This window comes from Chrysemys picta, chromosome 3 (genome assembly GCF_011386835.1).
Source record: "Chrysemys picta bellii isolate R12L10 chromosome 3, ASM1138683v2, whole genome shotgun sequence".
NCBI classification, from domain to species: domain Eukaryota; kingdom Metazoa; phylum Chordata; order Testudines; family Emydidae; genus Chrysemys; species Chrysemys picta.
The window spans coordinates 4757610-4785297 of NC_088793.1; the positions used below are offsets into that span (position 1 = coordinate 4757610).

At 44.6% G+C, this 27688-nt stretch overlaps 1 protein-coding gene across 1 annotated transcript in view; it reads right to left on the reverse strand.

Moving 5' to 3' along the window:
• Window positions 1–285: 285 nt before the first annotated feature.
• Window positions 286–27688, reverse strand: part of LOC101951965 (interferon-induced very large GTPase 1-like) — a 37982-nt gene continuing 10579 nt past the window's right edge. The window contains exons 2-4 of the mRNA XM_065587411.1: window positions 20238–20316; window positions 19008–19161; window positions 286–14211 (exon numbers count right to left, since the gene is read on the reverse strand). Coding sequence (XP_065443483.1) covers window positions 6842–14211; window positions 19008–19161; window positions 20238–20258 — 7545 coding nt within the window. The 5' untranslated portion in view covers window positions 20259–20316 and the 3' untranslated portion in view covers window positions 286–6841. The remainder of the gene's footprint in view (window positions 14212–19007; window positions 19162–20237; window positions 20317–27688) is intronic.

A 27688-nucleotide genomic window follows, 5' to 3' on the forward strand; every position in this document is an offset into this window, starting at 1 on the left:
CTGCTTCCCCACTTTGAACTTTAGGGTACAAATGTGGGGGCCTACATGAAAAATTCTAAGCTTAACTACCAGCTTAGATCTGGTCCGCTGCCACCACTCCCAAAATGCTAATTCCCTTCCCTGGGTAGCCTTGAGAGACTCTTCACCAATTCCCTGGTGAATACAGATCCAAACCCCTTGGATCTTAAAACAAGGAGAAATTAACCATCCCCCCTCCTTCCTCCCACCAACTCCTGGTGGATCAAGATCCAACCCCCTTGGATCTTAAAAACAAGAAAAAATCAATCAGGCTCTTAAAAAGAAGGCTTTTAATTAAAGAAAAAGGTAAAAATCATCTCTGTAAAATGAGGATGGAAAATAACTTTACAGGGTAATCAAACTTAAAGAGCTCAGAGGACCCCCCTCTAGCCTTAGGTTCAAAGTTAAAGCAAACAGAGATAAGCACTCTAGCAAAAGGTACATTTACAAGTTGAGAAAACAAAGCTAAAAACTAACACGCCTTGCCTGGCTGTTTACTTACAAGTTTGAAATATGAGAGACTTGTTCAGAAAGATGTGGAGAGCCTGGATTGATGTCTGGTCCCTCTCAGTCCCAAGAGCGAACAACCCCCAAAACAAAGAGCACAAACAAAAGCCTTCCCCCCACCAAGATTTGAAAGTATCTTGTCCCCTTATTGGTCCTTTGGGTCAGATGTCAGCCAGGTTACCTGAGCTTCTTAACCCTTGACAGGTAAAAGGATTTTGGAGTCTCTGGCCAGGAGGGATTTTATAGTATTGTACACAGGAGGGCTGTTACCCTTTCCTTTATAGTTATGACACGCCCCCCAAATCACAGATAGTGTTGGACAGCCGGTTCCACACTGGCTGTGATTTCTTCCTGGACCTCTAGGAGAAAACAGAGTTAATAAGACACATGCACCTTTAGACATACTACTGATTATATAAAAACTAACAATATGTTCCACATTCCAAGAACAATGTTTAACCAGTTGATTCTGGGAAACTTTCCCAGGAAAGTGCATCAGCCACTTTGTTAGAAGCTCCTGAAATGTGTTGTATTTCAAAATCGAAATTTTGGAGAGCTAAACTCCACCGAAGAAGTTTTTTGTTATTTCCCTTGGCGGTATGAAGCCACTGTAGCGCAGCATGGTCTGTTTGTAGTTGGAAACGCCGTCCCCAAACATACAGGCATAGCTTTTCCAGCGCGTACACAATGGCGTAGCATTCCTTTTCGCTGATTGACCATTGGCTTTCCCTCTCACACAGTTTCTTGCCGAGAAACACAACAGGATGAAATTCTTGATCCGGTCCTTCCTGCATTAAAACTGCTCCCACGCCCCACTCGGATGCATCTGTGGTTACTAGGAACGGTTTGTCAAAGTCTGGGGCTCTTAGCACAGGGTCAGACATGAGTGTCGCCTTAAGCTGGTTAAAGGCCTTTTGACACTCATCAGTCCATAGAACTGCATTTGGCTGTTTCTTTCTGGTTAGGTCTGTCAGTGGGGCGGCGATTTGGCTGTGGTGTGGTACAAATCGCCTATAATATCCGGCCAAGCCTAAGAAGGATTGGACCTGTTTCTTTGACTTTGGAACCAGCCACTTTTGGATAGCATCCACTTTGGCCTGTAAGGGATTTATAGTTCCTTGACCCACCTGGTGCCCCAGGTAAGTCACTCTGTTTTGGCCTATTTGACACTTTTTAGCCTTAACAGTTAGTCCTGCCTGCCTGATGCGCTCGAAGACTTTCTCCAGGTGCTCCAGGTGTTCTGCCCATGAATCAGAAAAAATGGCCACATCATCGAGGTAGGCAACTGCAGATTCTCCCAATCCCGCTAGGAGACCATCTACAAGTCTTTGGAAGGTGGCGGATGCATTTTGCAGCCCGAAAGGGAGTACATTAAATTCATACACCCCTGCCTGGGTGACGAAGGCTGACCTTTCCTTAGCGGGTTCATCTAGTGGTACTTGCCAGTACCCTTTGGTTAAGTCTAAAGTAGAGATGAATTGGGCATGTCCCAATTTCTCCAATAGCTCATCTGTGCGTGGCATTGGATAGTTGTCAGGACGAGTTACAGCATTTGGCTTACGGTAGTCCATGCAAAAGTGTATTTCCCCATCTGGTTTGGGAACTAGAACCACTGGAGATGCCCATTCACTGTTAGAGGGGCGGATTATACCCATCTGTAGCATGTCCTGGATCTCCCTTTGTATAGCAGTTTGGGCATGAGGTGACTCCCAGTAGGGTGGGGTTCTAATTGGGTGAGCATTACCTGTGTCAATGGAGTGGTATGCCCGTTCGGTCCGTCCTGGAGTGGCTGAGAAAATTGGTGCAAAGCTTGTGCACAGCTCCTTGATCCGCTGTCGCTGCAGACGTCCAAGGGTCGCGGAGAAGTTCACCTCTTCCACACCACCATTACTTTTTCCTTCGTAGTAGACACCTTCAGGCCACTCCGCGTCATCTGTTTCCTGGGCTGTAAACTGGCAAACGTTTAATTCTCTGGAATAAAAGGGCTTAAGAGAATTAACATGGTATACCTTAGGCTTTATGTTGGAGTTGGGGGAGGCTATGAAATAGTTAACAGCTCCTAGGCGCTCCTGGACTGTGAATGGTCCTTCCCACGACGCTTCCATTTTATGGGCCTGGAGCGCCTTTAAGACCATGACTTGCTCTCCTACTTTGAAGGACCGTTCTCTGAAATGTTTATCATACCATGCCTTTTGTTCTTCCTGAGCATCCTTTTGGTTTTCTTTAGCAAGGGCTAAAGAGTGTCGGAGGGTGCTTTGTAGGTTGCTTACAAAGTCTAGAATGTTAGTTCCTGGAGAAGGCGTAAACCCCTCCCATTGCTGCTTCACCAACTGTAATGACCCCTTAACCTCGCGGCCATACACAAGTTCAAATGGTGAAAACCCTAAACTGAGATGTGGTACAGCCCTGTAGGCAAAGAGCAACTGCTGCAATACTAGGTCCCAATCATTGGAGTGTTCATTTACGAATTTACGTATCATGGCCCCCAAAGTTCCATTAAACCTCTCCACCAGGCCATTGGTTTGATGGTGGTAAGGGGTGGCAACCAAGTGATTCACCCCATGAGCTTCCCACAGGTTTTTCATGGTCCCTGCCAGGAAATTAGTTCCCGAATCTGTAAGGATGTCGGAGGGCCAACCTACCCTGGCAAAAATGTCTGCTAATGCCTGGCACACACTTTTAGCCCTGGTGTTGCTTAAGGGTACTGCTTCCGGCCACCGGGTAGCAAAATCCATGAAAGTCAGTATGTACCCCTTTCCTCTGGGGGTCTTCTTTGGGAAAGGACCCAAAATATCCACAGCTACTCGCTGAAATGGGACCTCAATTATGGTTAATGGCTGGAGAGGGGCTTTAACCTGGTCTTGGGGCTTTCCCACTCGTTGGCACACCTCACAAGACCGGACATAATTAGCAACGTTCTTGCCCATTCTCTCCCAGTGGAAGGACTTCCCCAACCGGTCTTTGGTTCTGTTCACCCCAGAATGGCCACTGGGATGATCATGGGCTAAGCTCAAGAGCTTTACCCGATACTTAGTGGGAACTACCAACTGTCTTTGAGGATGCCAGTCTTCCTGGTGCCCACCAGAAAGAGTCTCCTTGTATAAAAGTCCTTGTTCTACAACAAACCGGGATCGGTTAGAAGAGCTGAGAGGCGGTGGGGTGCTCCGCGCCGCCACCCAAGCTTTCTGAAGGTTGTCATCTGCTTCCTGCTCAGCCTGGAACTGTTCCCTTGATGCTGGAGACATCAGTTCCTCCTTGGACTGTGGACTGGGGCTTGGTCCCTCTGGAAGCGATGCAGGTGCTGGGGCTGTTTCCATTGACTGTGAACCGCTGTCCGCTGGTGCACTATGTGGTATTTCAGGCTCTGGCTGAGCCTCTTGGGTAGGGTTATCTGCTGCTTCCGCCAGTTCAGGTTCGCTGGCGCACCCTGGCGTTGGAGTTGTAGATGGGTTTGCAAGCGCTGGACTCAGTGCTGGCAATGGTTCTGGCGCTGGTTGTGTTGCCAGTTCTGGTTCTGGGACTGGCTTTGGCTGGGTCTCTGGGATTGGATCCACTACGGCTGTTGCAGTCATTGGCAGGGGATCCGGTTTCACCACATTTGTTTGGGTCTCTGGTAACACAGATGGGGCCCTGGTGGACGGCTCAGGAACAGGGATGGGGGTGCAAGCTTGCTTAGCCTGGCTGCGGGTGACTATTCCCACCCTCTTGGCTAGCTTCACATGGTTGGCCAAGTCTTCCCCCAGCAGCATGGGGATGGGATAATTGTCATAGATTGCAAAAGTCCACATTCCTGACCAGCCCTTGTACTGAACATACAACTTGGCTGTAGGCAAGGTTACGGACTGTGACATGAAGGGTTGAATTGTCTCTGGAACCTCCGGGTTGATGAGTTTGGGGTCCACTAGGGATTGGTGGATAGTTGACACTTGTGCCTCAGTGTCCCTCCAAGCGATAACCTTCTTTCCGCCCACTCTCAAGGTTTCCCTTCGCTCCGAGGGTATGAGAGAGGCATCTGGGTCTGGGGATCTTTTGTGTGATTGTGGTGTAATGAACTGTAATCGGTTGGGGTTCTTGGGGCAGTGAGCCTTTATATGTCCCAGTTCATTACATTTAAAACATCGCCCTGCTAAGGTATCACCGGGGCGATGTTGGTTGGTGGAGACTGGTGTGGTGGGGTGAGAAGGCGTCTGGGCTTTCCCTTGGGATGTGGGTGGGGCCTTGGGTTGTCCCCGGTGGTAAGGTTTGGTTTCAGGTTGCCCCTTCTGATATTCGCTCCAACTGCTACTAGTTTTTTTCTTTTCTGCCACCTCCACCCATTTGGCTCCAATCTCCCCCGCCTCGGTTACAGTTTTGGGCTTCCCATCTAGGATGTACCTTTCTATTTCCTCAGGAACACCCTCTAAAAACTGCTCCATTTTTACTAGGAAAACCAGATGTTCCAGAGATTTAACAGTTGCTCCTGCTACCCAGGCATCACAATTTTTGTCAATGTGGTAGGCATGTCGGGTAAATGACACGTCTGGTTTCCACCTTAGGGCTCTGAACCGCCGACGGGCATGCTCGGGTGTTAGCCCCATTCTGAGTCTGGCCTTGTTTTTAAAAAGTTCATAACTGTTCATGTGTTCCTTAGGCATTTCAGCCGCTACCTCTGCTAAGGGTCCACTGAGCTGAGGCCTCAGCTCTACCATGTACTGGTCTGTAGTGATGCTGTATCCAAGGCAGGCCCTTTCAAAATTTTCTAAGAAGGCCTCAGTATCATCGCCTGCCTTGTAGGTGGGGAATTTTCTGGGATGGGAAGTGGTACCTGGAGAGGGGTTGCTAGGATTGGGTGGTATATCCGGCCTAGCCCGTGCTAATTCCAGTTCATGCTTCCTCTCTTTTTCCCTCTCCTCCATCTCTTTTTCTTTCAGCTCCATAGCTCTCTTGTGGGCCTCCTCTTTGGCTTTCTCTTCAGCTTCTTTCTCGAGTTTTTTAAATTGAAGTAGTCTCTGATGTTTTCTTTCATTTTCTTCTGCTTCTAGTCTGGCCAGTTCTAGTTTGTTAGCTACTTCTTTGGTGGTCATTTTCCTGTTTTCTTGTGCTGGGCCACACCCCTCTGCAGTTGACTGAAACTGGGATGCACTCAGCTCAGGCTGCTGCTGAGGTAACAGAGACTTTCTAACTGGCTATCCCCGAGAGGTAGAAAGAAAAAAAAACAATTCAGCTTGTAAATTCCTTTTACCAGCTGTTTGCTCACTGCTTGAACCCTTCTCTTAACAAAGACCCTTATCTTAATACCTCTGCGTTCAGGCAAGGAGAGATAAGATATGCATCTACCTTCAGCTCTGCTTTCCAAGCAGCTAGAAAGGAGAAAAAAAAATCTTACAGGCTTTTGGTTTAAAATGAATCCCACCGCTCTGCCACCATGTCAAGGCTGCTTCCCCACCCTGAACTTTAGGGTACAGATGTGGGGGCCTGCATGAAAACTTCTAAGCTTAACTACCAGCTTAGATCTGGTCCACTGCCACCACTCCCAAATGTGCTAATTCCGTTCCCTGGGTAGCCTTGAGAGACTCTTCACCAATTCCCTGGTGAATACAGATCCAAACCCCTTGGATCTTAAAACAAGGAGAAATTAACCATCCTCCCTCCTTTCTCCCACCAACTCCTGGTGGACCCAGATCGAACCCCCTTGGATCTAAAAACAAGGAAAATTCAATCAGGCTCTTAAAAAGAAGGCTTTTAATTAAAGAAAAAGGTAAAAATCATCTCTGTAAAATGAGGATGGAAAATAACTTTACAGGGTAATCAAACTTAAAGAGCTCAGAGGACCCCCCTCTAGCCTTAGGTTCAAAGTTACAGCAAACAGAGATAAGCACTCTAGCAAAAAGGTACATTTACAAGTTGAGAAAACAAAGATAAAACTAACACGCCTTGCCTGGCTGTTTACTTACAAGTTTGAAATATGAGAGACCTGTTCAGAAAGATTTGGAGAGGATGGATTGATGTCTGGTCCCTCTCAGTCCCAAGAGCGAACAACCCCCAAAACAAAGAGCACAAACAAAAGCCTTCCCCCCACCAAGATTTGAAAGTATCTTGTCCCCTTATTGGTCCTTTGGGTGAGGTGTCAGCCAGGTTACCTGAGCTTCTTAACCCTTTATAGGTAAAAGGATTTTGGAGTCTCTGGCCAGGAGGGATTTTATAGTATTGTACACAGGACAGCTGTTACCCTTCCCTTTATAGTTATGACATTCTCCAAGAGACTCGAACATAGTTTTGCTTGAATGACTAATGCTCTAAAGCTCTAGTCATTACACACACTTTCAAAGCAGTAAAGCTAATGGCGTACTGATTTGCAGTTATTCTTTCTGACTGATGGACATAGTTTTTTCAGCTCTCTGAGTGCATTGTCCTTTGTAATGTTTTTCCATTGAGAAGGGATTTCACCGTAGCCTTCAAACTTTTTACCATGGAGTTCTTCTAGCCTTGTCTTGAAACGACACACAAACCATTTCCAGTAAGACTGCTCTGACATGTCTGATTTGATGCTCCAGTCAGAATAAGGACGTCCTCCTTCCCAATACGTTTTGTATGGAATTCGTTTGTCTTCACTAAGTCTATAGTGTTTATCACTTGCTACAAGACTGGAACAAATATCAGGAACTAGATTGTCTGTTGTATGAAAATACCAGCCAGCCACAGCTTGAGGCCGATGGAAAGGAACACTGTGTTTTCCATCATGACCAGCTATGGTGTTTGTGCAAGGAGCTGTGCAAAAGGGACACTTCTCCCAGCACCCACCAAGCTGTTCAGCTAGTATTTCATGTGGGTTTCTTGAAAATGGCTCCATACCAATGACAGCAAAGGCTTGTTTTAGATTTTCTACCACAAGAGCCAATGCTTTACTCATTGCTTCCTTAAGAAACTCTATATCTGTTACCTCCTGATGTTCAATGCTTTTTAGATCATCTCTTGGAAGGGTTAAATGCTGTAGCAGAGTCCTGCAAAATTCATCCAGCCATAAGGATACATTGCCACTTCTGTCTTTAGTAACTTCAGTTGAGTTGCGAATAGCTGAAAGGACAAGAATATGGAAAGAATCAAGGGAATTGTTTAGGGAATTCTTCAGTTTTGGATTGTTCTTGTCTAAGCAATAATCATCAACACGCTGCTTGATAAAATCCTCAAAAAAGTATTTTGGGAATTGAATGTATCGCTTGTACTCCTCAAAGTCTTCCTTCTCTGCCAGATACACAAGAATAGAGTTTTCCAGATTTAATCTGTTCCCATTGAAAGCTGGAAGTGTAGACTTCATCTCACTGGCTATGTCAATGGCAGTCTTGTCATAGACTGCCTGGCGGAGAGCTGTAGCAAGCTTGGTGCATAGGAAATCAGCAAATGCTGTGATGGAGGCTGCTCCTTGGCAGGAAATCTGAAAACACTTGAAGAAATCTTCTCTTTTACTCTCCAGGTAGACAGTTGGATCATGTGCTGTTTTAAATGCTCTGTGCAGGTCTTCAAACCTTCCTGTTGCCATTTTGCATAAATACACTGATAAATCTATTATGTAATCATCATTAAATGTGTACTTTGGGTTATTAGATGCAGAGTCCACCTCTTGTCTTATTTTATTCAGTATTTCGTGAATGTAACTTGAACTGTAATCCAGTCTCTGCTGCTCTTTCCTATCGATCATTGCTTCGACCCCCTGTCTGATGCGACCTGTAACCTGCTCTATGGTGTCTCTATCAGACTTCTCTAAAGTCTTCTTGAATACATACAATGCTCTCTTTATGGTGACAAACTTGGAAAAATCAGTGGAAAACATATTCTTGCTAGAATAGACCTTAATTTTTTTTGCTACAACAGACTTCTGTTTAAAACGCTCGAGCAGGATGTTTTCTATATCAAGGCTGATATTAGGCTCCTCAACAGGAGGGACATCAGAGGACATTTCAGAGACCCATTTTCCCCATAGGTGGTTAAAGTTCTCTCTCAGTTCATTTTCACTCAATTTCTTGCCTTTTAATGACAGAGCCAACTCTTTGCTCCTTTTGAATAGCTCATTTTCATATTCTGACTTCCTTTCATCCAGTTTGCTTTGGTTGTTCCTTAGTATGATAAGTTCTTCAGATTTCCTCTTAGTTTCATCAATAAGTGACATTTTAAGTTCTGTCAGTTTAATTTCTATGTTTGCTTTCCATTGAATCAATATTTCAGCATCTGGGTCTTCACTGAAATACTTTTCAAGTTGATTCATGATGGCACCATATTTTTCTTTAACTTCTCCTTCAAGGCTTTCTCTGGTGATTTGGAGCATTTCTTTGTTCTTAATTTGATTGTTTAGTTTTATCTGCAGCTCTAGCATGTGACTTCTCAGCTCCCAGGTCCATTGGCTAAACATTGTTTCTAACCTGTTGTAGGCCGCAATCTCCAGCGTGTTCTTAAAGCTGAAAATAAAATTCTCATTTAACAAAGCATTCCACAAATCGCCTATTCGGACTTTTAATCCCGACAGCCTTAAAACACTGCCCTGAGATTCCTTGTTTGCAGCCTTGAGAATATCACTCTTTAGTTCCTGCACATTTTGGCTGTAACTGGGATTCGGAGGTGCCATTGGTGGGTCCCCTTCCCAGAGGTGAGCAAAGTAATGAATGTGGGTCTTCAAGTCAAATCGGATAACGTCACTAAAGCAGGTTGCATCACAGAATTCTTGCTGGGCTGCAGTAACGGTCATTTCATCTAACTTTTGTTGGAGGCGTCTTTGTCCTTCCATATTTTTTTCTTTTGCAGTTATGTCTCCCACATTTTGGTGCACAAACAAACAGCTTGGGGAGAGATTTACTTGCTTCATTCTCAGAAAGGCCTGGACAGCGATCTGCAGGATATCTTGCATTTCTGAAGGGTTCTCACCAAAGATATTGATCACAGTCATGTTGCCAATACCAATGACGAAGGTGGCTAGCTCATTATCATAATTAAGGGACAACTTATTAGCCTTCTCTATGGCCCGAAGCCCTTCCGTATCAACAACTAGAATGTAATCAAGTTTCAAATCCTGTTGGAGGTTCTCATCCACCTTAATCAGCTGCATGAACGCTCCCCTGGTGCATCTCCCTGCACTGACACTAAACTGAAGACCAAACATGGCATTCAGTAGTGTTGATTTCCCAGTGCTCTGAATGCCAAGAACAGAAAGAACAAACACCTTTCTGTCTCCTAGTGTCTCAATTAATGAGTCAAAAACTGCTCCGACCCATTTTAATGGCACGTATGAAGCATCGCCGTCCATCAGCTCGATGGGATAACCTGAAACCATCAGGTCAGCCGCAATTTTAGGTAATTTAAGAAAACATTTATCCTTTTGGACAATTGCATCCAGAGCTTCATAAATCTGACCTACCTCTCTCAAAATGTGTTCAATGCCAAATGTAGAATTATTTATCTCAGCTGAGAGTTTTTCTAAATCATTTTTCAATCTAGTTTTCAAATTATTTTCTTCTTTTTTCTTTATCAATATTTCAGACCATAAGTTGTGGTATTTCTGGTGAAGTTCTGCAAGGTGGTCAGAGGACAAGTCATCCATAAATACTTTCATCCATTGCAGGAAGTACTTTTTGGTGTCCTCTGGATGTGACTGGAGAAAATCAAGCACTGACTTCATTAGGTCATTGGGGGGGGATACCTTACTTAATTGATCACGTCGTATTGCATCTTTATCTGATTCAATTTGGCTCCTGTGCTGTTCAATGCTTATATTGCTTTTTTCTTGCAAGCGAGTAAGTTCCTTATCTTTCTTACACCACCTGTGCCATAATTCTCCTTGAAGAGGCAACAGCTCTTCCTTCAAGCTTGCTAAGGAAGGATTTTTGAAGTGGTCCATCAATTTCTTTGCTTTGTCCTTAGCTTCCTTGCACTCTTTTTTGTCTTCATCAATGAGGAAGCCATGCTGCCGAGCAGTTTTTACACAAGCATCAAGGCTACAAGTGGCAATTGAGCCTGCCAGAAAATCTTTGATTGTTGCTGTTATTTCATCTATTAATTCTGCCTCGTTTCTGTTCTTGATGCCTATTCCTACATTCTGGCTTGATTGACCAGCCACAATGTTCTCTTTTTCAGCAAAAAGGCAGATCAAAGGCTTTTGAGATTGCCAAAGATCACGGATAATTTGCTTGCCCCTTTTGTCATTCTGATCTGTATCTGATAAGAGAACCACATTTATAGAAGCGATCTCCTGTAAAAATTTGACTTGTTGCTTGTGCTCTCGTGCATCCCCGTGAAGATTAGTGAAGGCGATGCAGTTGTCAAATCTATCGTCATCCTTTCCACCTGGACAATACCAGGAGATTTCCACAACCCCGTTCATCAGGAGACAATCTTTGCTGCTGCCTCTACAGTGACGGTGGAAAAAAATGTCATGCTTGTGCTTACTTAGCAGAGCATTCAGGATCTGAGACTTAGAAGAATGAGGCGAATTATCAATCCGTATGAAGGACACCAGGTGTGTATGTGCCTTATACATCAGTTTGTTATAATTTTTAATGCTGGTCTCCCCTCCTGATTTTTCAGCACCTTTCCAGCTCTTTTTAACTTGGCTAAGGGCCAAAAAAGGGAATTCTATTTGTGAAGTAGAAGGATCTGGCACCAGAAGTGGGAGTGCAAACTGGCAGAAAGCGAGCTTTGTTGAAAGATGTTGTCTCATGAAATCATCTGCACAATGAAAAATTGCCATCTGGATGTCCATTGGGTGCACGTGTGTCTGCCTTGTTCCTGCAGATTCATTGGTTCCTTCACAGAAATAAAAAAAGACATCAAACGTATCTGACAAGTCACTGCCTTCATTTGAGGTGTTCAATACTCTTGTTACGCTTGGTTTTGCTTTACTGTCATCCTTACAAACCAAATACCTGACCCGATAGTCCACCATTAACAGCTTTTGCAAAAAATAAAATGGCAGCTCATCCTCTGTGCTGGGCTGGCTGTCATGTAAAGAGATATTGGAAATTATATGGAAGCTGTCTGTCCCCATTTTCCTTGGATAGTACTTTTCAAGTCCAAGTCGCTTCATTAAATTAAGGAACTCTTGGTTTTCAATAGTTCCACATATTTCAAAATCAGTAGATTGCACTTTTGGTTCTAATTTCGATGGTTTTGCTCTTTGATAGCTGTCGTCTAGTTCTTTTATTGTATCCTGTTTCTGCAAATTATCATTTGCAGCTTCAAAATCCCCATTTAAAAGGCAATTTAAGTCTCTTTCCAGTACGTCCCAATCATTCCGTGCACTGTGCTTTCTAAGAACATTTGCTATTTCATCAGACAGTAATTTTCCCATGTGATGTTTCATAAAAGTCAAACGTTTATTCTTCTCCTCCGGAGTTACATCTTTGAATTCAGCTGTCACTGTCAGACCTGTCAAGAGCAGGGAAGCCTGAGCTCGGGAAACATTTTGATCCCTGTGACTCAAATATTCCTCGTGTGCTTTTTGCATTTCCTTTAACATGAATTTAATTTCTTGGCACCCGAGGAGATACTGAAAAGTGTTACTTTCCACTCGGTATCCTGTGCTGGCTGCAACTGAGAGTAATAACAGCTCGATGTCTGTCTGTGTTCGCTCTCTTAGAGCCTGCAGAAAGGAAGACAAAGCTAAGCTCACATTTAAGGTGGCTATTTCCTTTGCTTCTTGCACAGCTGCTGCAGAGGACATAGGGTCATAAGTAACTTCCTGTATGTAATCCTTCATTTCCTGTAGGACTTGAATAAAATCAGCAAATTCAGAAATAGACATATTTTTTTGCTGCTTTTTTTCTTCATGAAAGATCCACTGCATAATAGAGGAAGATTTGGGGAAATTCTTAACTGAATAGACATGAGGGTCCAGAAGGCAGCGCAGCCGAGATCTGATGTATACAGTATTTTGTGCCGGCAAATCTTTGCACAGTGAAACTGTATTTTCCAGGAAATCTTGAAGCCCTTTATCCGACAGGCAAATGTTAATCCATGCACTGTAGTTCTTTGTTTTTTCAGTCAGCTTTTGTTTGAAATTGATCAATTTCACCAGCTGTTCTTCAACCCCAGTGACTTCCCAGGACTTCATTTCCTCTAAGAACAATCTGGCCTCATCCACTGCACTGGCTAATTCCTCTCCAAACAATGTACCGACGCTTTGGTTCATTAGGACTTCGTAGGCATTTCTGAGACTGCTGCTGATTTGATGAACATCTCTAAAATCTTGTCTGTGATTGGACAGGATGATCTCCCACACAGGAATTAGCTGAAAGCCTCGGTCAATGACACTCCAGGTTTTGTTACTGGTCATGAGCCCAGATTGCCATTGGGTGAGAGAATGTGTCTCTGGTGGGCCGCCTGTCTTGGTCACAAACAGCTGAATCTCTGTGTGCATGCGTTTTCGATCTGTGCCCTGAAATGAGGCTTCAGAACCTGATTTTGACACAGTAACACCAGCTGAAATGCTCAAACCAAAGCCACTATAGCTGCCCCCAACATAAGAGCTGAGCGCATCAGATGTTCGTTTCTTCACCTCGTCCAGCTGCTCTGCCCGGAATCCCTCAGAAGATGCTTTCCACCAGAATATCCCACCCAAGTGAAGGGGGCCCTGGTTTACATGAGACCCGAATCTCTTGAAGAAACTCCCGCCCCTGCTCTTCAGCAAGTTGAGCTTGTCCGGCTCTGGGGTGTGACTCAAAAGCTGCTCAATCTCTTTTAACTCTTGCAGCGCTGCACTGGAAAGTCGAAGCTGATCCTTGGGGAAGTAGCATGAGGCCAGTGGGATGTAGCTGTACTTGGTGGTGCAAATGTAAGTGTGCTCAGAGCGGGATTTGTGGGTTTCTTCAGATTCTGAAGAGCTGCTGTAATCTGAGCTGGTTTCAGCACTAAACCCCCCAAATCCACCTTTGGCTGTGACACTAATGCTGAAGCCCAGCTTCTCCATGGCCTTTGTGAATGTGGATTCTGCTTCTGCAGATGAAAACTCCTTCTTCTCAAACAACGGCCCTTGCTCTGGACCAAAGAGCTCGAACCCTTCTGGGATGTCTATGAGCTGTTCTCGCTTCTCCACCATCTCTGCAAGCTTCTTGGTCTGGTAAATGCCCTGCAGGGCCAGCCCTCCTGACGCCCGTCTCAAAACTTCCTCATCAGGGAGATTCTCACTCTGGGACACCGACTGCTCCAGGAGGCCTAATTGCTTATGCGCATTATCCAGCACCTCCATCAGAGGTTTCTCAGATGGTGCCCAATACTCCTGGGGTATTTCCATAGCCACCCATAGCTCTTCTTCTTTCCTTCTTACAGCTTCGTTGTGGTGGATTTTGCCTTCATGTTGCATTTCTTTTAGTTCCTGCAGTGCTGCCTTAACCTGCTCTTTCTGCTTCTTCAGCCTTTCCAAACGCTCCTCCTGCAGCTGCTTCATTGTTGCCTTGCTCTCTGCTATGTTAAGTAGGGTTCGGAGAGCCTGCTTTTCCCATGGGTATTGTACCTGACACTCTAGCTTTAGGTAGTCTTCATATTGCAGGTGTTCCAATGCTTGCGCAGAAGTAACCCCATGTTTATCTTGTAGCGTGGGCAGCCAGTATTCTGAACTCAGTCCCACGGCATTGAGTCTCTTCACCAGTTCTTCCTTCTTGGCAAGCTTTTCTTCTTCAGGGTCTCTCTGGTCAGAATCCTCACAGTTCTCCTCCTCCATAGAGATTGCTTTGAAAAGGGGAAAACATACCTCTGTCACTTTTTCCTGAAAGCATTTACCTTCAGTCAGATAATGTTCTGAATCTTGATTTACTTGGGTATTCTGAGATTTAGTCAGTGTTCAAACTGGGAGAATTCATATGGTTGTAACGACCCTCTCCCCCCCAAAAAATTAATACATAACACAGTAATCCTAGAATTTTCAATCCACTCACCCCCATAGGAACTCCACTGGCCCTTCTCTTTCTGCTCTCTGCAAGCGCTACATGTAAAATATGGAAATGTCACTAAATGAAGGTACATGAAACTTAGTTGTGCATTTCTGCTCTGCTGTCTCCATCCATGTCTATTTTTTCTGTCTCCTACATGCAATCTTTTTCTGGTTCCATTTGCTTTTTCCTCCTTTATGGCTATCATTCTTCTCATCCCTCTGCTTTTCTTCTTTACTGATTTCCTTTTCTCTTCAAATAACTTGTTTTTCCCTTCACATCCCCAATCCTCCTTTTCTCTTATGTTTGTACTTTTCATTTTCTTCCTTAGTTGCCCCTTTCCTCTTCTGTTTTCTCGGCTCTCTCACTCCACCCCTCATTTCTTTGTCATTTTTGTTCCATCAGCTCTCCCTCTTTTTCAGTTTTTTCTCCATCCCCTTTCTCCTACTAATCTGTGTGCCCCACCTTAAATTTCTCCCTCCTCCCATCAAGGACCCAGGTCTTTTTTCCGTGCCCTTCCCAAGGATCTCTGGTATTTTTGCCCTTTCTTCCTTGTTCACTCTCTCCTCTCCTATAATACCACACCTTTGTTTCCTCTTCCAAGGTCCCCAGTATCTGTTGTGTCTCCTTCTGCATCCATGTTTTTTTTTTCTCTCCTCTCTAGAGGACAGTGTGTGTGTGATGGGGGAAAGTAACAGAAGCCTATTTATGTCCCTAATATTACATCTCCCCTCCCTTGGGTGTTCCCCTTCTGATTCCCTGGGAAATGTAGGCTTTCCAGGAAGTATTTAATATGGACAACAAGGCAACGATAAAGTAACTGAAGGAGCAGTGTTGTAAAAGCTAAAGAAAAGGCTAAGTTGGCATTGAAGGAACTAAAAGAAATGCAGGACAAAGGCAAAACTTCGCATGAGGAATTTGGGGGGTGGAGGAGGGAAGTGAATTGTTACTTTTGTAGCTTTTCCCCTTCTCCTCCTCCTCCCTCAGTATCTCTTCTGCCCTCTTTTCCTTCCCTCATACCCCACCCTCTAACTTCCTTGCCTTTCCCCTTTCCCCAGCCCTGGTGGCTCCCTCCATGTTCTCCTCTTCCCTTCCCTTCCCTAGTGGGAAGTTGGAGTTTAGGCACCTAGGTACTTTTGCAGGCCCTAGGATTTCAGCTTGCAGTCCAAACTCAGCTTGCATTGCTGATTAAATTGGTGACAACTAAAGTAGGTCCCCCCGGAAACCTGACCCTCTTTCTCTATTTTCACTCATCATAGTCCAGTTTGAAGATCACCTTTAACCAATGAGTGAAGTCCCTGTTCCTGTGCATCAGTATCAAATGTCCACTGAAAAAGTGACAAACTTTTGCTCCTGCAGCCTGGTGTTCGTGCCCCTTCCCCAGCCAAAGGGCCTGAGAGAGGGGTTGGGACAATGAGACAGAACCGGCAAAGGGAAGACACAGCAGAAGAGCTTGGGAGAGAGGGAGAGAGTCAGAGTTCTGAGAGAACTCTGCAGCCCCTCATCTCACCCTGTGACCTCTGCAGGCATCTCCAGTCTGCACACACGCCTCTGGGCTGGGAGAGAAGAAGGGGAAACTATTAGAAAGGGTCTCAGGGCACAATCTTGAACAGATCTGCCCTTCCAGACCACAGAGATTGTGTCTGGCTTCCTGAGAACGAGTGTGTGGCCCAGACACCAAGCCCCATTTTAACTCCTGTGGGAAGCGAGCACAGACGGCCTGCTGTGGCCTGACCAATGCACTCCTGTTTCCAAGACACCCAGCTGACCTCGCCTGCGCTGTGACTGCTTTGGTGAGTATCCAAGGGATGTGTCTGTTCTATTCTGTCCCACAGGGCTCCAGGTCTGGGATTCCAGGGGACCCCTCCTCATACTTGGTGGGAAGGGAGGAGAGAGACAGTGGAGATAGGGGACAGTGACAGGGTCCAGCTGGCTCTTCGAGGCTGCCTGCCAGAGGCTTGTGGTCCTACTGCACCCAACCCCAGGAAAGGAGCAGTGAAGGTGGGTCCTCCACGCATGTCTAGAAAGGCTGCACAGAAGCAGCCAATCAGAGTGCCGCAGACTCAGATAAAAGGAGCTACAGGGCCTGAGCAGGTCAGTCCCTGGCTGGGACCAGAGGGGTGCGGAAGGGGGCTCCTTGCTGGTCACTGGGGCTCACTAAGAGCCCCCAAAGATGGGTTCTGGTGGTACTTGCATTCAGCGAGGAGGAAGAGGAGTTGAGAACTTCAGTTCTGAGGTCCAAGTGAAGAGAAAGGGGCTACATGGGGAAAGGCCTAGGGAACAGCAGCAGTGAACTAAAGGAATCAGTACATGGCTGCTATGTGTAGGGTCCTGGGCTGGGACCGGAGTAGTGGGTGGACTCAGGTTCCCCTCACCGGCCTACTAGTGAAGTGGCCTAAGCCCTCAGAAGGACAAAGTTCTGTTGGGAAGCCCAAGTGAAAGGCAGGACTTAAAGGGGCCCAGAGACAGGGCTGAAAACATGGTGAGGGCAGACCAACAGTTCTGAATGGATTCTTCACGAAAAGCCTGAGAAAGGGGCTAGGTTAAAAAAACCCAGAGACAGGGCTGAAGACACTAATAAGGGCAGCGAGTTTGTTTGAGTCTTGCTACCCCAGGAGGGGTTCATTCAACGTATTGGCTGTGTGACTTGGCAGGAGGGCTGAGCTAAAGAAGACCCACCTAATAAGGACAACAACCTACAAGGAATGCCGGGAGAAAAAGAGATTGCAACAACACACCTAGCCAACAGGAGGCACTCACGAGAGGTGAGTATCGCCCCATCACAGTGTGGGAAGGACAAGCTACTGTTCTTTCCTCCTCCCCGGCTCTGCAGAATCTCCTTTTGGTGTCTCACTCTGCACTCAGCTGTGCGTTGTGGGGGAGGGGAAACGACACCAAAGGGAAACGTGAGAGTCCTACAAGTAGTCCCCAGTGCTCACCCTGTGAGATCTCCCAAGGCCAGGGGGCAGGACAAGGTGGGGAGTGGGGCAGGCAACAGGGCAGCAAGAAGCCTTGTCCACCAACTCCAGCCCATGTAGAATTTTTATAGTTCCCTGGACCCTTGGCCTAGTAGGTCTGTGGGGCCACCAAACTCTTCTCCTTGTGCATTTCCGACCCTCTCTATTACCCTAGCTCACCAACACAGTTCAAGTCCTCCCACTCCTCCCTCTCCTGGGCAAGCTCAGACCCCCTCCTTCCCGTACTGTCCACTCCCCACCACTTCACCACACCCAAATTCCACCCCCACAGCTCAGTTCCACCCTGCCAGCTCCCCATCTCATCCTCACTCCTTGGCACCCCCATTTCCACTGGCCACTGAACCACCCTGCCCCAGTGCTCACCCCATGGATCCAAGGGCTGGAAGTTAAAGCTAGACACATTCAGACTGGGAGTGAGGTATAGATTTTTAACAGAGGGTAATTAACTATTGGAACAATTTACCAAGGCCGTGGTGGATTTCTCATCAGTGGCAATTTTTAAATCAGGACTGGGCATTTTTCTAAACAATGGGCTCTAGAAATGGCCTGTGTTGTACAGTCAGACTAGATGAGTAAAATGGTCCCGTCTGGCCTCGGGATCTATGAATTCCCCCAGGAAGACTCACTCTTGGAGTCTTCAAGAGGAGACCAGTGGATATTCTGCCTTCCCCTCGTGTTATTTCCTAGCGGGATCGGCTGGCTCACCTCCTTTGTCATCTTTGCAGGGCTGTTAAACAAGGCCACTGTTGCCCCCTTAACAGAGAAATCTGCTGCCCTCCTCCACCTGGTGGGGCTCAGTGACCCAGCTGGGCTCCAGACCCCCTTCATAGCATAAGTAGGTCCCAGGGAAGCACCACCGCCTGATGGACTATGGTGGGGTGTGAAGACATGGGTCAGGTCTCTTTCTGGGGCCTTGGGGAGCTAACAGGAGTAGAGGAGTAAAGAGGATTGTCACCTTGTCTTTGCATTTCCCAGTGTTCTAATGTTTGTTTGTTTTTATTTATTTTTTGGAGGAGGAGTAAGTGACTGTGCTTAATTTGTGCCAGGGCTGAGCCCCGGCACCTCTGGGCTTGCTACATCAGTTCTGAATGTGAAAAAAAATTGCTTGAGCCCCGGCACCTCTTTCATTACAAATAAAGCAATTGGCGAATGTTCTTGTGAGAGACGTTATCTTCACCTCTGCCACAGCTGTGTGACACTGAACGAGTTGGTTAGGTGAGGAAAGTCAGACTTGAGGGAAGACAGCAGGTCTGGAAGCCGGGACATCTGTGTCTGGTCCCAGCTCTGCAACTGACTTCCCTTGAAGACAATAATGCTTCTCTGCCTTTGCAAGTATTTTGCAATTCTCTAGATGAAAACTGCCGGGCAAATTTCAAAGAACTAGATTATTACAGCACCCGGGTAATGGTGCAGCAGTGCTGAAGTGGAAAGTCAGTTGTGCAATACCAGTTGGTCCAGGCCCCAGAGATACAGCGATAAGGCAATGGAGGTAGCAGAGGGTCAGCTAAGAGCAGGTCTCTGAGTTCCCTAATGAATTGCTGTTTCCTTCCCAGTCGCCCCAGCAGTAAACTGAGAATGAACAGACCATCCTGCAGCCCCCAATCACAGCTATACCTACCCCATGCTGGTACAAAGTTTGACAACACCAGCCTGATGAATGGGCACAACCATTGCAATCTGAAATAGACCAGGACGGTGAAGAGGCCAGTGGTAACCATGAAGCCAGGAAAGTGTTCGAAGAGGTACAGGCCACCAAGCACTGCCATCGATAACTGAAACAGAAAGCGCCCCACTCCAGAGTTAGTTTATATTCCTGTAAATTTCACAGTTTCTTCAAAAATATGATCTTACCCTTCAGTGACCTGTGGAAGCGCCTACTGATATTAACTTCCCCCTGATCTCCTGAACTAGTCATAGCCTTGCAGGCATTCTGGAGCTACTTTCTAATTCTTCCCCATCCCCTTTGTCATAGTGACACCTCTTCTTCAGTTAGCAGGACAGGCCACATGGGGGATCAGCCAAGCAAAGAGAGGTCGCTCTAGGAATGTGGTCCCTCACAAACCTCCTTTATAGGCAAGAATCACAACCCAGGCTACCTCACGTTCCCATGTAGCGTTCAGTGTGTCCAGCCGGGCAGCGCATGAGAACGCTGGACCAATGTGATTTTTATGGATGCCTGAAACACAGACTCAGAAGCTGTGTTCCCAGATGAGCTAACCCCTGTACACACCATGTAATCCAACCAATCCGCACTCAGATCTTTCATCATCTAAATACTGGGTGGAGAGCTAGGAACTATCACATTCGTTCTATCATTGACTCTCCCAAGCCTACAAACAGGAGGCACTTGTCCTGTCTGTGCCTCCTCTATAAACTGAGACTGACACCCGCCTCATAGACATCAGGAGGGTGGGGGCCTGACACCTTTGCATTCGTCTAATCAGGAGGAGAACTGGAGGCTGCCTGCCTGTGGAACCACAAGCAGATGTCTTTTGAACTCTCTGCAGGGCTCGGCTCAATGCCATGGGGAGCACAGGGGAAATGGAGATGGCAGGAGCTCTCTTCGGAAGTCTCATAGCTCCCCCACCCATCTCTCCACTAAATGTTCCCGTCTTGGTGATTAGCTAACACTAGAGGGTGGGGGCACAAGCTGATGTGACTTTCCCCCATTGGCCCACAGAGCATGACTTCACCCTACTGGTCCCACCCTAGCACTCGCTGTATGCAAACTGACCCATCCTGGAGCTCCAGAGAATTTCTACCATGCAAGGTACCGAAGTCTCTTCATATTAGGAGATAAAGTCCTTTGTTACCTATGCAAAAGAGCCAGGTACCCAGAGTGACTTACCCAGATAATATATATGTTCATTGTGCTAGTGCCTGGGCTGTATTCTTCTATTAACTCCGCCAGGTAGGACAATCAGTGGCTAGAAGGGAAGACAAAAGGGGTATTTCAGGAGCGGCCTCGCATAAGTTACCGGAAAAACAGAAATCACCGAAGCAGCCAGTAATTTCCAGTGTTTGTGGCAAGGTAAATTCATGTTTAGAAACTCCAGAAGCAGCTGAAACACAGACAGAGGAGTATGTGGATTGGATTTTAAAATGTCCCCATTTCTAGCTATTATTTAGTTGGATTTATAATTAAGAAGACACTTATCTAAGAGCGCTGGATGCCCTGCTTAAATACACACTGAATTTCACAGACCTTTGACAGCTTCACCACATCACAAGATCTAACCATAAATCAATGTCTCCATCCACCTCACACTATTTTCATAAAAGGCCACTAATTTTGACAACCCAGTTTTGACAACTCAGCTTGAGACACGTGATGGGGCCTGATATAATACTTAGTCCTGCCACAAGTGCAGGGGACTGGACTAGGTGACCTCTTGAGGTCCCTTCCAGTTCTATGATTCTATGATTTTCACAGTTGTTCAGACTGCTGGTCCCACTGGAGGAGGTGTAGGGGAGCTCTCACCAACTGGCAGGGGGACAAACAGCCTCCTTAACAGCTCAATGGAGCTTGGTGTGTCGATCAGCCATAAAACATCATCAGTTAAGCCCTCGATAGTACTCATCACCATCTATTCTTTGACACACCCTCTTTAGGGTTTATGTCCCACCCTCCATTCCCATTTCCGGTCATGTACAGGTTTGTTGTCGTCAGCCATTTTGAAAAAAAAAATTAAATTTTTGGACGAAGGAATGTTGTGTGCTTGTGTTTTCACACTTTTGGATGATTTTGTAGAGAAAAGTAAAGGTTATTTTGAAAGTATAGAAAGAGAGGACTTAAAGAAAAAGCAACAGAGGGTCCTGTGGCACCTTTGAGACTAACAGAAGTATTGGGAGCATAAGCTTTCGTGGGTAAGAACCTCACTTCTTCAGATGCAAGTAATGGAAATCTCTAGAGGCAGGTATAAATCAGTGTGGAGATAATGAGGTTAGTTCAGTCAGGGAGGGTGAGGTGCTCTGCTAGCAGTTGAGGTGTGAACACCAAGGGAGAAGAAACTGCTTCTATAGTTGGATAGCCATTCACAGTCTTTGTTTAATCCTGATCTGATGGTGTCAAATTTGCAAATGAAGTGGAGCTCAGCAGTTTCTCTTTGGAGTCTGGTCCTGAAGTTTTTTTGCTGTAAGATGGCTACCTTTACTTCTGCTATTGTGTGGCCAGGGAGGTTGAAGTGTTCTCCTACAGGTTTTTGTATATTGCCATTCCTGATATCTGACTTGTGTCCATTTATCCTCTTGCATAGTGACTGTCCAGTTTGGCCAATGTACATAGCAGAGGGGCATTGCTGGCATATGATGGCATATATAACATTGGTGGACGTGCAGGTGAATGAGCCGGTGATGTTGTAGCTGATCTGGTTAGGTCCTGTGATGGTGTTGCTGGTGTAGATATGTGGGCAGAGTTGGCATCGAGGCTTGTTGCATGGGTTGGTTCCTGAGTTAGAGTTGTTATGGTGCGGTGCGTGGTTGCTGGTGAGAATATGCTTAAGGTTGGCAGGTTGTCTGTGGGCGAGGACTATAGGAGGGGGAGGTTCCATATTTTCTCTAACGTAAAAAATGAATAAAGAGACCGGTAAGGCTGGTGAGAAGAGGAAGAAGACTGCAGGAGTAGACAAAGATCTGTCCACGTTGAAACGAAAACAACGGGATAGTACCCCCAACAGAGTATTGAAGACTCGGGGTGAACTTCCACCAGAAGAGAAGCCATCTGCTTTCAAAAAAACCTTTCAAGACTCGTGGCTTCAAGAAGGTCAGTACAAAGACTGGCTGCAGAAAGTAGAAAACAATCGTTTTTTAGCTTATTGCAAATGTTGTGATGTAAAAATCCAGGCAGGTACTAATGAGTTAGATAAGAACGCTAATGGTAAAAAACATAAACAAAAGGTTGAGACAGTATCTAATACAAAGAAAATTGATGATATGTTTAATAAACAAGATTGTGAAATTAAAAAAGCACAAAAATTTGAAGAGCAAGTTAAAAATGCAGATTAGAATGGCCTGTTACTTTGCTGAACACAATCAGTATTCAATCTGTAGAACACTAGACTGAAGTAGTTAAAAAATGTTTCCCTGATTCCAAAATTGCTGAGGCTGTAACATTAAAGAAAGAGAAATGTCCTGCTATAATTAGCAATGTTTTGAGGAACTTGTAGAAAAATTGAAAGTTAATGAATTTAGATTATTCAGGTCAATTCATGTTTGCAAATATATCTGAACTGGCTAAAAAGGTTTTCACATTACCGCATTCAAATGCAGCATGTGAAAGAATTTTTTCTGACATAAAAAACAAAAAAAGAAACTGTATGGCAACCAAAATACTCAATTCTTGTGCAGTTATAAAGTCAGCTTTGAAAGCAAAGCAAGAGAAATGTTCTAATTTTGTAATTACTATTAAACACATGAATTTACATTGTAAATATATGTACAGTAAAAATGACAGTGATAAAACTAGTACAAATATTAATGATGGTAATGATGTTCCTAGTGACAACTCAGACCATGAGTCAGAAAATGGATAAAACTCAGAGATTATAATAAGGAAAATTATATAAAAAAGTGTTATTTGTTCTGTTTGCTTTTTAATCTTATTTTATAATCATATGTTTACTTTTTATTTTTTCAAAGTAACTTTGATGTACAGTACACTGCAGGGCACATGCTGTACTTATTAATATTTTTGGTTTTAAAATAGTGAAATTTGTGTAAAATACATTGTTTTCTATCATTTCAATCCTACTTATGTGTTAAATGTTTTATTTACTGTATAAGTAACATAAATTTAAAATTGAAAAACATGTCTATATGTATAAAAATTATAATAAATGTGTAATATCTCAAATGAATAATAATAATTTGGATATAATATATATTATATAGTTATTAAAAACACACATATTACATTCCTTTGAGATTTTGAAATAAAAAACTTTATCTGGGAATTTTTCAACAGATTTAGGAAATTTTTAGCACTAGGTTGGGAAAAGTTGGCATTACAATATAGAAGCACTGCCACCAATATGTCTTCACCCCCCCAACCCAGCTCTTAGTAACTTCAGCTCTCTAGTGATTTCAGCTGTTGGGGGGGGATCAAAATGATGCAGTCAAAATTAGTTCTATTATTACAAGGGGGGAGAGGGCACACCCAAGCAACAGCCATGGACATTTCAGACTCTAAAGAGAACCCCGCCCCTCTCAGTTCACTGGGCTTTGGAACCCATGTCCCTTACCTAGCAAGTGCTACTTAGTTGAGGGCAAGTCCCTCCATCATAAAATGCCAAGTACAGTTCTACTGTCCTTGATTCACATAACCAGGATAACAACACTTTACTACTCCTGCCCCAATAACGAAGAGACTGGGGATCCCACAGCAGCCAAAGTGACCATTTGGGCCAGCAGTTCCATCGTGCTAGGCAGGGTGGGTGTGCCCATACAAACAAGATCAGTCCCTGAAGTCCTTTTCCACAGCTCACCACCAGATGTCAGGGTAGAGCCCGTTCTGACTCTGCTTACACTTTTAAAAGATTTTTCTAAAGGAAAACTTTTGTAAAAAAATTATACACACACAGGTTAATTTAAAAGAGTTAACCCTTTTTACCAGAGATAAGAATTCTGTTTTCTTTAGCTCTGTAAAGGGTGAATGCTGTTTGCAATACAAGTTAAAAGGAATAAGATAAATATCCCTTCGCCTTCTGTAAACCAGCAAATCAGAGAGAAGAAGTCTGTTCCCTCCTGCCCCCTTTTTAACGCTTTAAGTCAAAGTTATATTAAGTTTTGTAAAGGAATAAACACTTCCAAAGACAAACTTATTTGAGGAAACATTTCCCCACTACATTTCCCTCCATTTAACACTTTTACACGTGTTTCAATTTAAAAAATTAGTATGCAGAAACACCCTAGGTTAAAACCACAAACCCTTAGTAACAACCAGTTTATAAAAATGATTTAGAAAGTCCTCCCCCTATGTTTTTGCTAACCTTGGTCATTTTTTAGTGGATTAGAAAGAAGTTTGTTTTTCCCATTTTTCTAACTTTTTAAAGGAATTAGTTCTGCTTAAAGTCTTTAGATTAATACAAAGCACACACAAGCTGAGTTAACCCTTTTTATCAGAGATAAGAATTTTGTTTTTTTTTTTTAAGCTTTGTAAAGGCTGAATGTTATTTATAATTGTTAGGATATAGATATTCAGGCCTGTCTGTAAAGGCCTATACTTTAAGAATTTAGGTGTATTCTGATCACTTAGCTAGTTATCGAGGTATAAAAGAAAGAATTAAAATTCCTGTCTGTGTAAGGGCCTTCTCTTACTGTGTCGGTGTGAGGCTCTGTTCTTAGGCTAAGGCCTTCGGCTAAGCAGCAGAGGCCAGCCATAAACTGGGAAGTGAACGATCACATCCTCACATCCCAGACTAGTCCCATGGAAATAAGGTGCTATTGGCTGTTAGGAATCCAATCCTGTCCTGATATTCCTGTCACCTCCAGAGAAAGGGAAGAGCCTAGAAGATGTAAAAGGAAATTTAGTGTGATAGCATCCTGTCTGGCAAGAACTCACTTATCAATAGGTGGGGTGTGAAACCCTCATTTCTGTATTGTTCTATCACTGTAGTCTCCACTTCCCTATTGTTTGTCTGTATAATCTCTGTCTGGTTCTGTGATTGTTTCTGTCTGCTGTATAATTAATTTTGTTCAGTGTAAATCAATTAAGGTGGTGGGATATAACTGGTAAAATAATCATGTTACAATGTGTTAGGATTGGTTAGTTAAATTTCAGTAAAATTATTGGTTAAGGTATAGCTAAGCACAACTCAAGTTTTACTATATAGTCTGCAGTCAATCAGGAAGTAAAGGGGGGGCAAATGGGAACAGGGAATGGGGGTGGGGAAATTGGAATAATGTTTTGCTAAGGGGGGAATGGGAACAGGGATGGCTCTGTGGTGTCAGAGTTGGGAAGGGGGACACTGAGGAAGGAAACTGGAATCATGCTTGCTGGAAGTTCACCCCAATAAACATTGAATTGTTTGCGCCTTTGGACTTCGGGTATTGTTGCTCTCTGTTCATGCGAGAAGGACCAGGGAAGTGAGAGGGTGAAGAAATAAGCCCCCTAACAACAATAGAACAGTATTTTTATTAGAAATAATGCTTTATAAAAGCCAAGGTCATTAAGTTAATCAAAGGGGAAAAGGGTGTAGATTTCAAAGCCTCCTGATGGGAATGTTAATGGTAAACAAATTGGAGAAATGGTCTGAGTTAAACAGGACAAATTGGTCTGAGTTAAACAGGACAAATTGGAGAAATGGTCTGAGTTAAACAGGATGAAGTTTAACAAAGACAAATGCAAAGTGCTCCACTTAGGAAGGAAAAATCAATTTCACACATACAGAATGGGAAAAGACTGTCTAGGAAGGAGTACGGCAGAAAGGGATCTAGGGGTTATAGTGGACCACAAGCTAAATATGAGTCAACAGTGTGATGCTGTTGCAAAAAAAGCAAACATGATTCTGGGATGCATTAACAGGTGTGTTGTGAGCAAGACACGAGAAGTCATTCTTCCGCTCTACTCTGCTCTGGTTAGGCCTCAGCTGGAGTATTGAAGAGCAACAAGAATGATTAAAGGTCTTGAGAACATGACCTATGAATCTATGAAAGAAATAGCAATATGACCATTTCCAAAGTATTTTTTAGGAACTGCATGAAGCATATTTTCACAGGTTTCAGAGTAGCAGCCGTGTTAATCTGTATCCGCAAAAAGAACAGGAGTACTTGTGGCACCTTAGAGACTAACAAATTTATTAGAGCATAAGCTTTCGTGGGTTACAGCGAAGAAGTGGGCTGTAACCCATGAAAGCTTATGCTCTAATAAATTTGTTAGTCTCGAAGGCGCCACAAGTACTCCCGTTCTTTTTGCATATTTTCACATGCTTCCTTGTTATTTGAAATTGTTTTACAATATAACAAAATATTTTTATGAGAAATAATGCTATGTAAAATACTAAAGACTTGTATAGTGGCTTAACATATTACTTTAATTAACTGCATGAAGTAGTGAGATAAACTTTGCGAACAGGGGCTGCTAACAGAGAGTTTCGCAAGGGAGTTCTCCAGGTGAAGGAGGAGCAATACAGCACCCTTTTGGGGTAAGTGACTGTCTGTAGTGTGTGTTTGTTTGTGTTTGAGGGTTACTTACTATGTGCTGAGCTTGTGTTTGTCAGTCTGTTTGTTTGTTTTGGTTGTTTGAAGGACCATGTGCTGTGGCTGGCAGTTGGAAGCTGTGAGCTTCAAAGGAAGGTTTGAAAGCTAGAAGCCTCTGGTAAGTGGCTGAGCCTTCATCAGTGGGTGGGGCATTCATACAGGCCAGGGCTTTATAAAGCAGCGCACAAGCGACCAGGGAGCTTTGCAAACAGGGGCTGCTAACAGGGAGTTTCGCAAGGGAGTTTGGAAGGGGAGCAGGAAGGGGGCGAGGGTCCCTTGCCAGTTCCATCTGTATTTCTCTTGATTCCCCTTAATACCTATAAAGCAACTACATTCATAACTTTTTGCTTAAATAACCCTTTCAGCTGACAGGGGGCTGCAGACGGGAGTTTGACAGAGGGAGGCTTACGATGGTTAGGAAGACCCGCAACACCTGTGCCAGCACTGCTTCTGTCTCCTCCACCTGTGCCTGTAGCCAGACAGAGCGCCTGAGCATGGATGCCTCTACCCAGATCCTGGTGTGGTTTTGCAAAGACTGTAACTTGCAATTTCCACTTACTGATATCCAGGCTGCGGGGACCATCCAATGTGAGATGGTGTCGCCAGGAGGGCTTTGGCTTCCTAGACCACGGGATGCTATTCGAGGAAGAACTGCTAGGCAGAGATGGCGTTCACCTTTTGAGGAGAGGAAAGACCCTATTCGGACACAGACTGGCTAACCTAGTGAGGAGGGCTTTAAACTAGGTTCGACGGGGACAGGTGAGCAAAGCCCACAGGTAAGAGGGGAACATGGAGACCGGGGAGATGGGTTGGAAATGAGAGGGAGTGTGGGCTATATTGGCAGAGAGAAAGGAGAGTCAGGACAAAACTGGGAGGAAAGATCAAACCAGTATCTTAGATGCCTATATACAAATGCGAGAAGTATGGGGAATAAGCAGGAAGAACTGGAAGTGCTAATAAATAAATACAACTATGACATTGTTGGCATCACTGAAACTTGGTGGGATAATACACATGATTGGAATGTTGGTGTGGATGGGTACAGCTTGCTCAGGAAGGATAGACAGGGGAAAAAGGGAGGAGGAGTTGTCTTATATTAAAAAT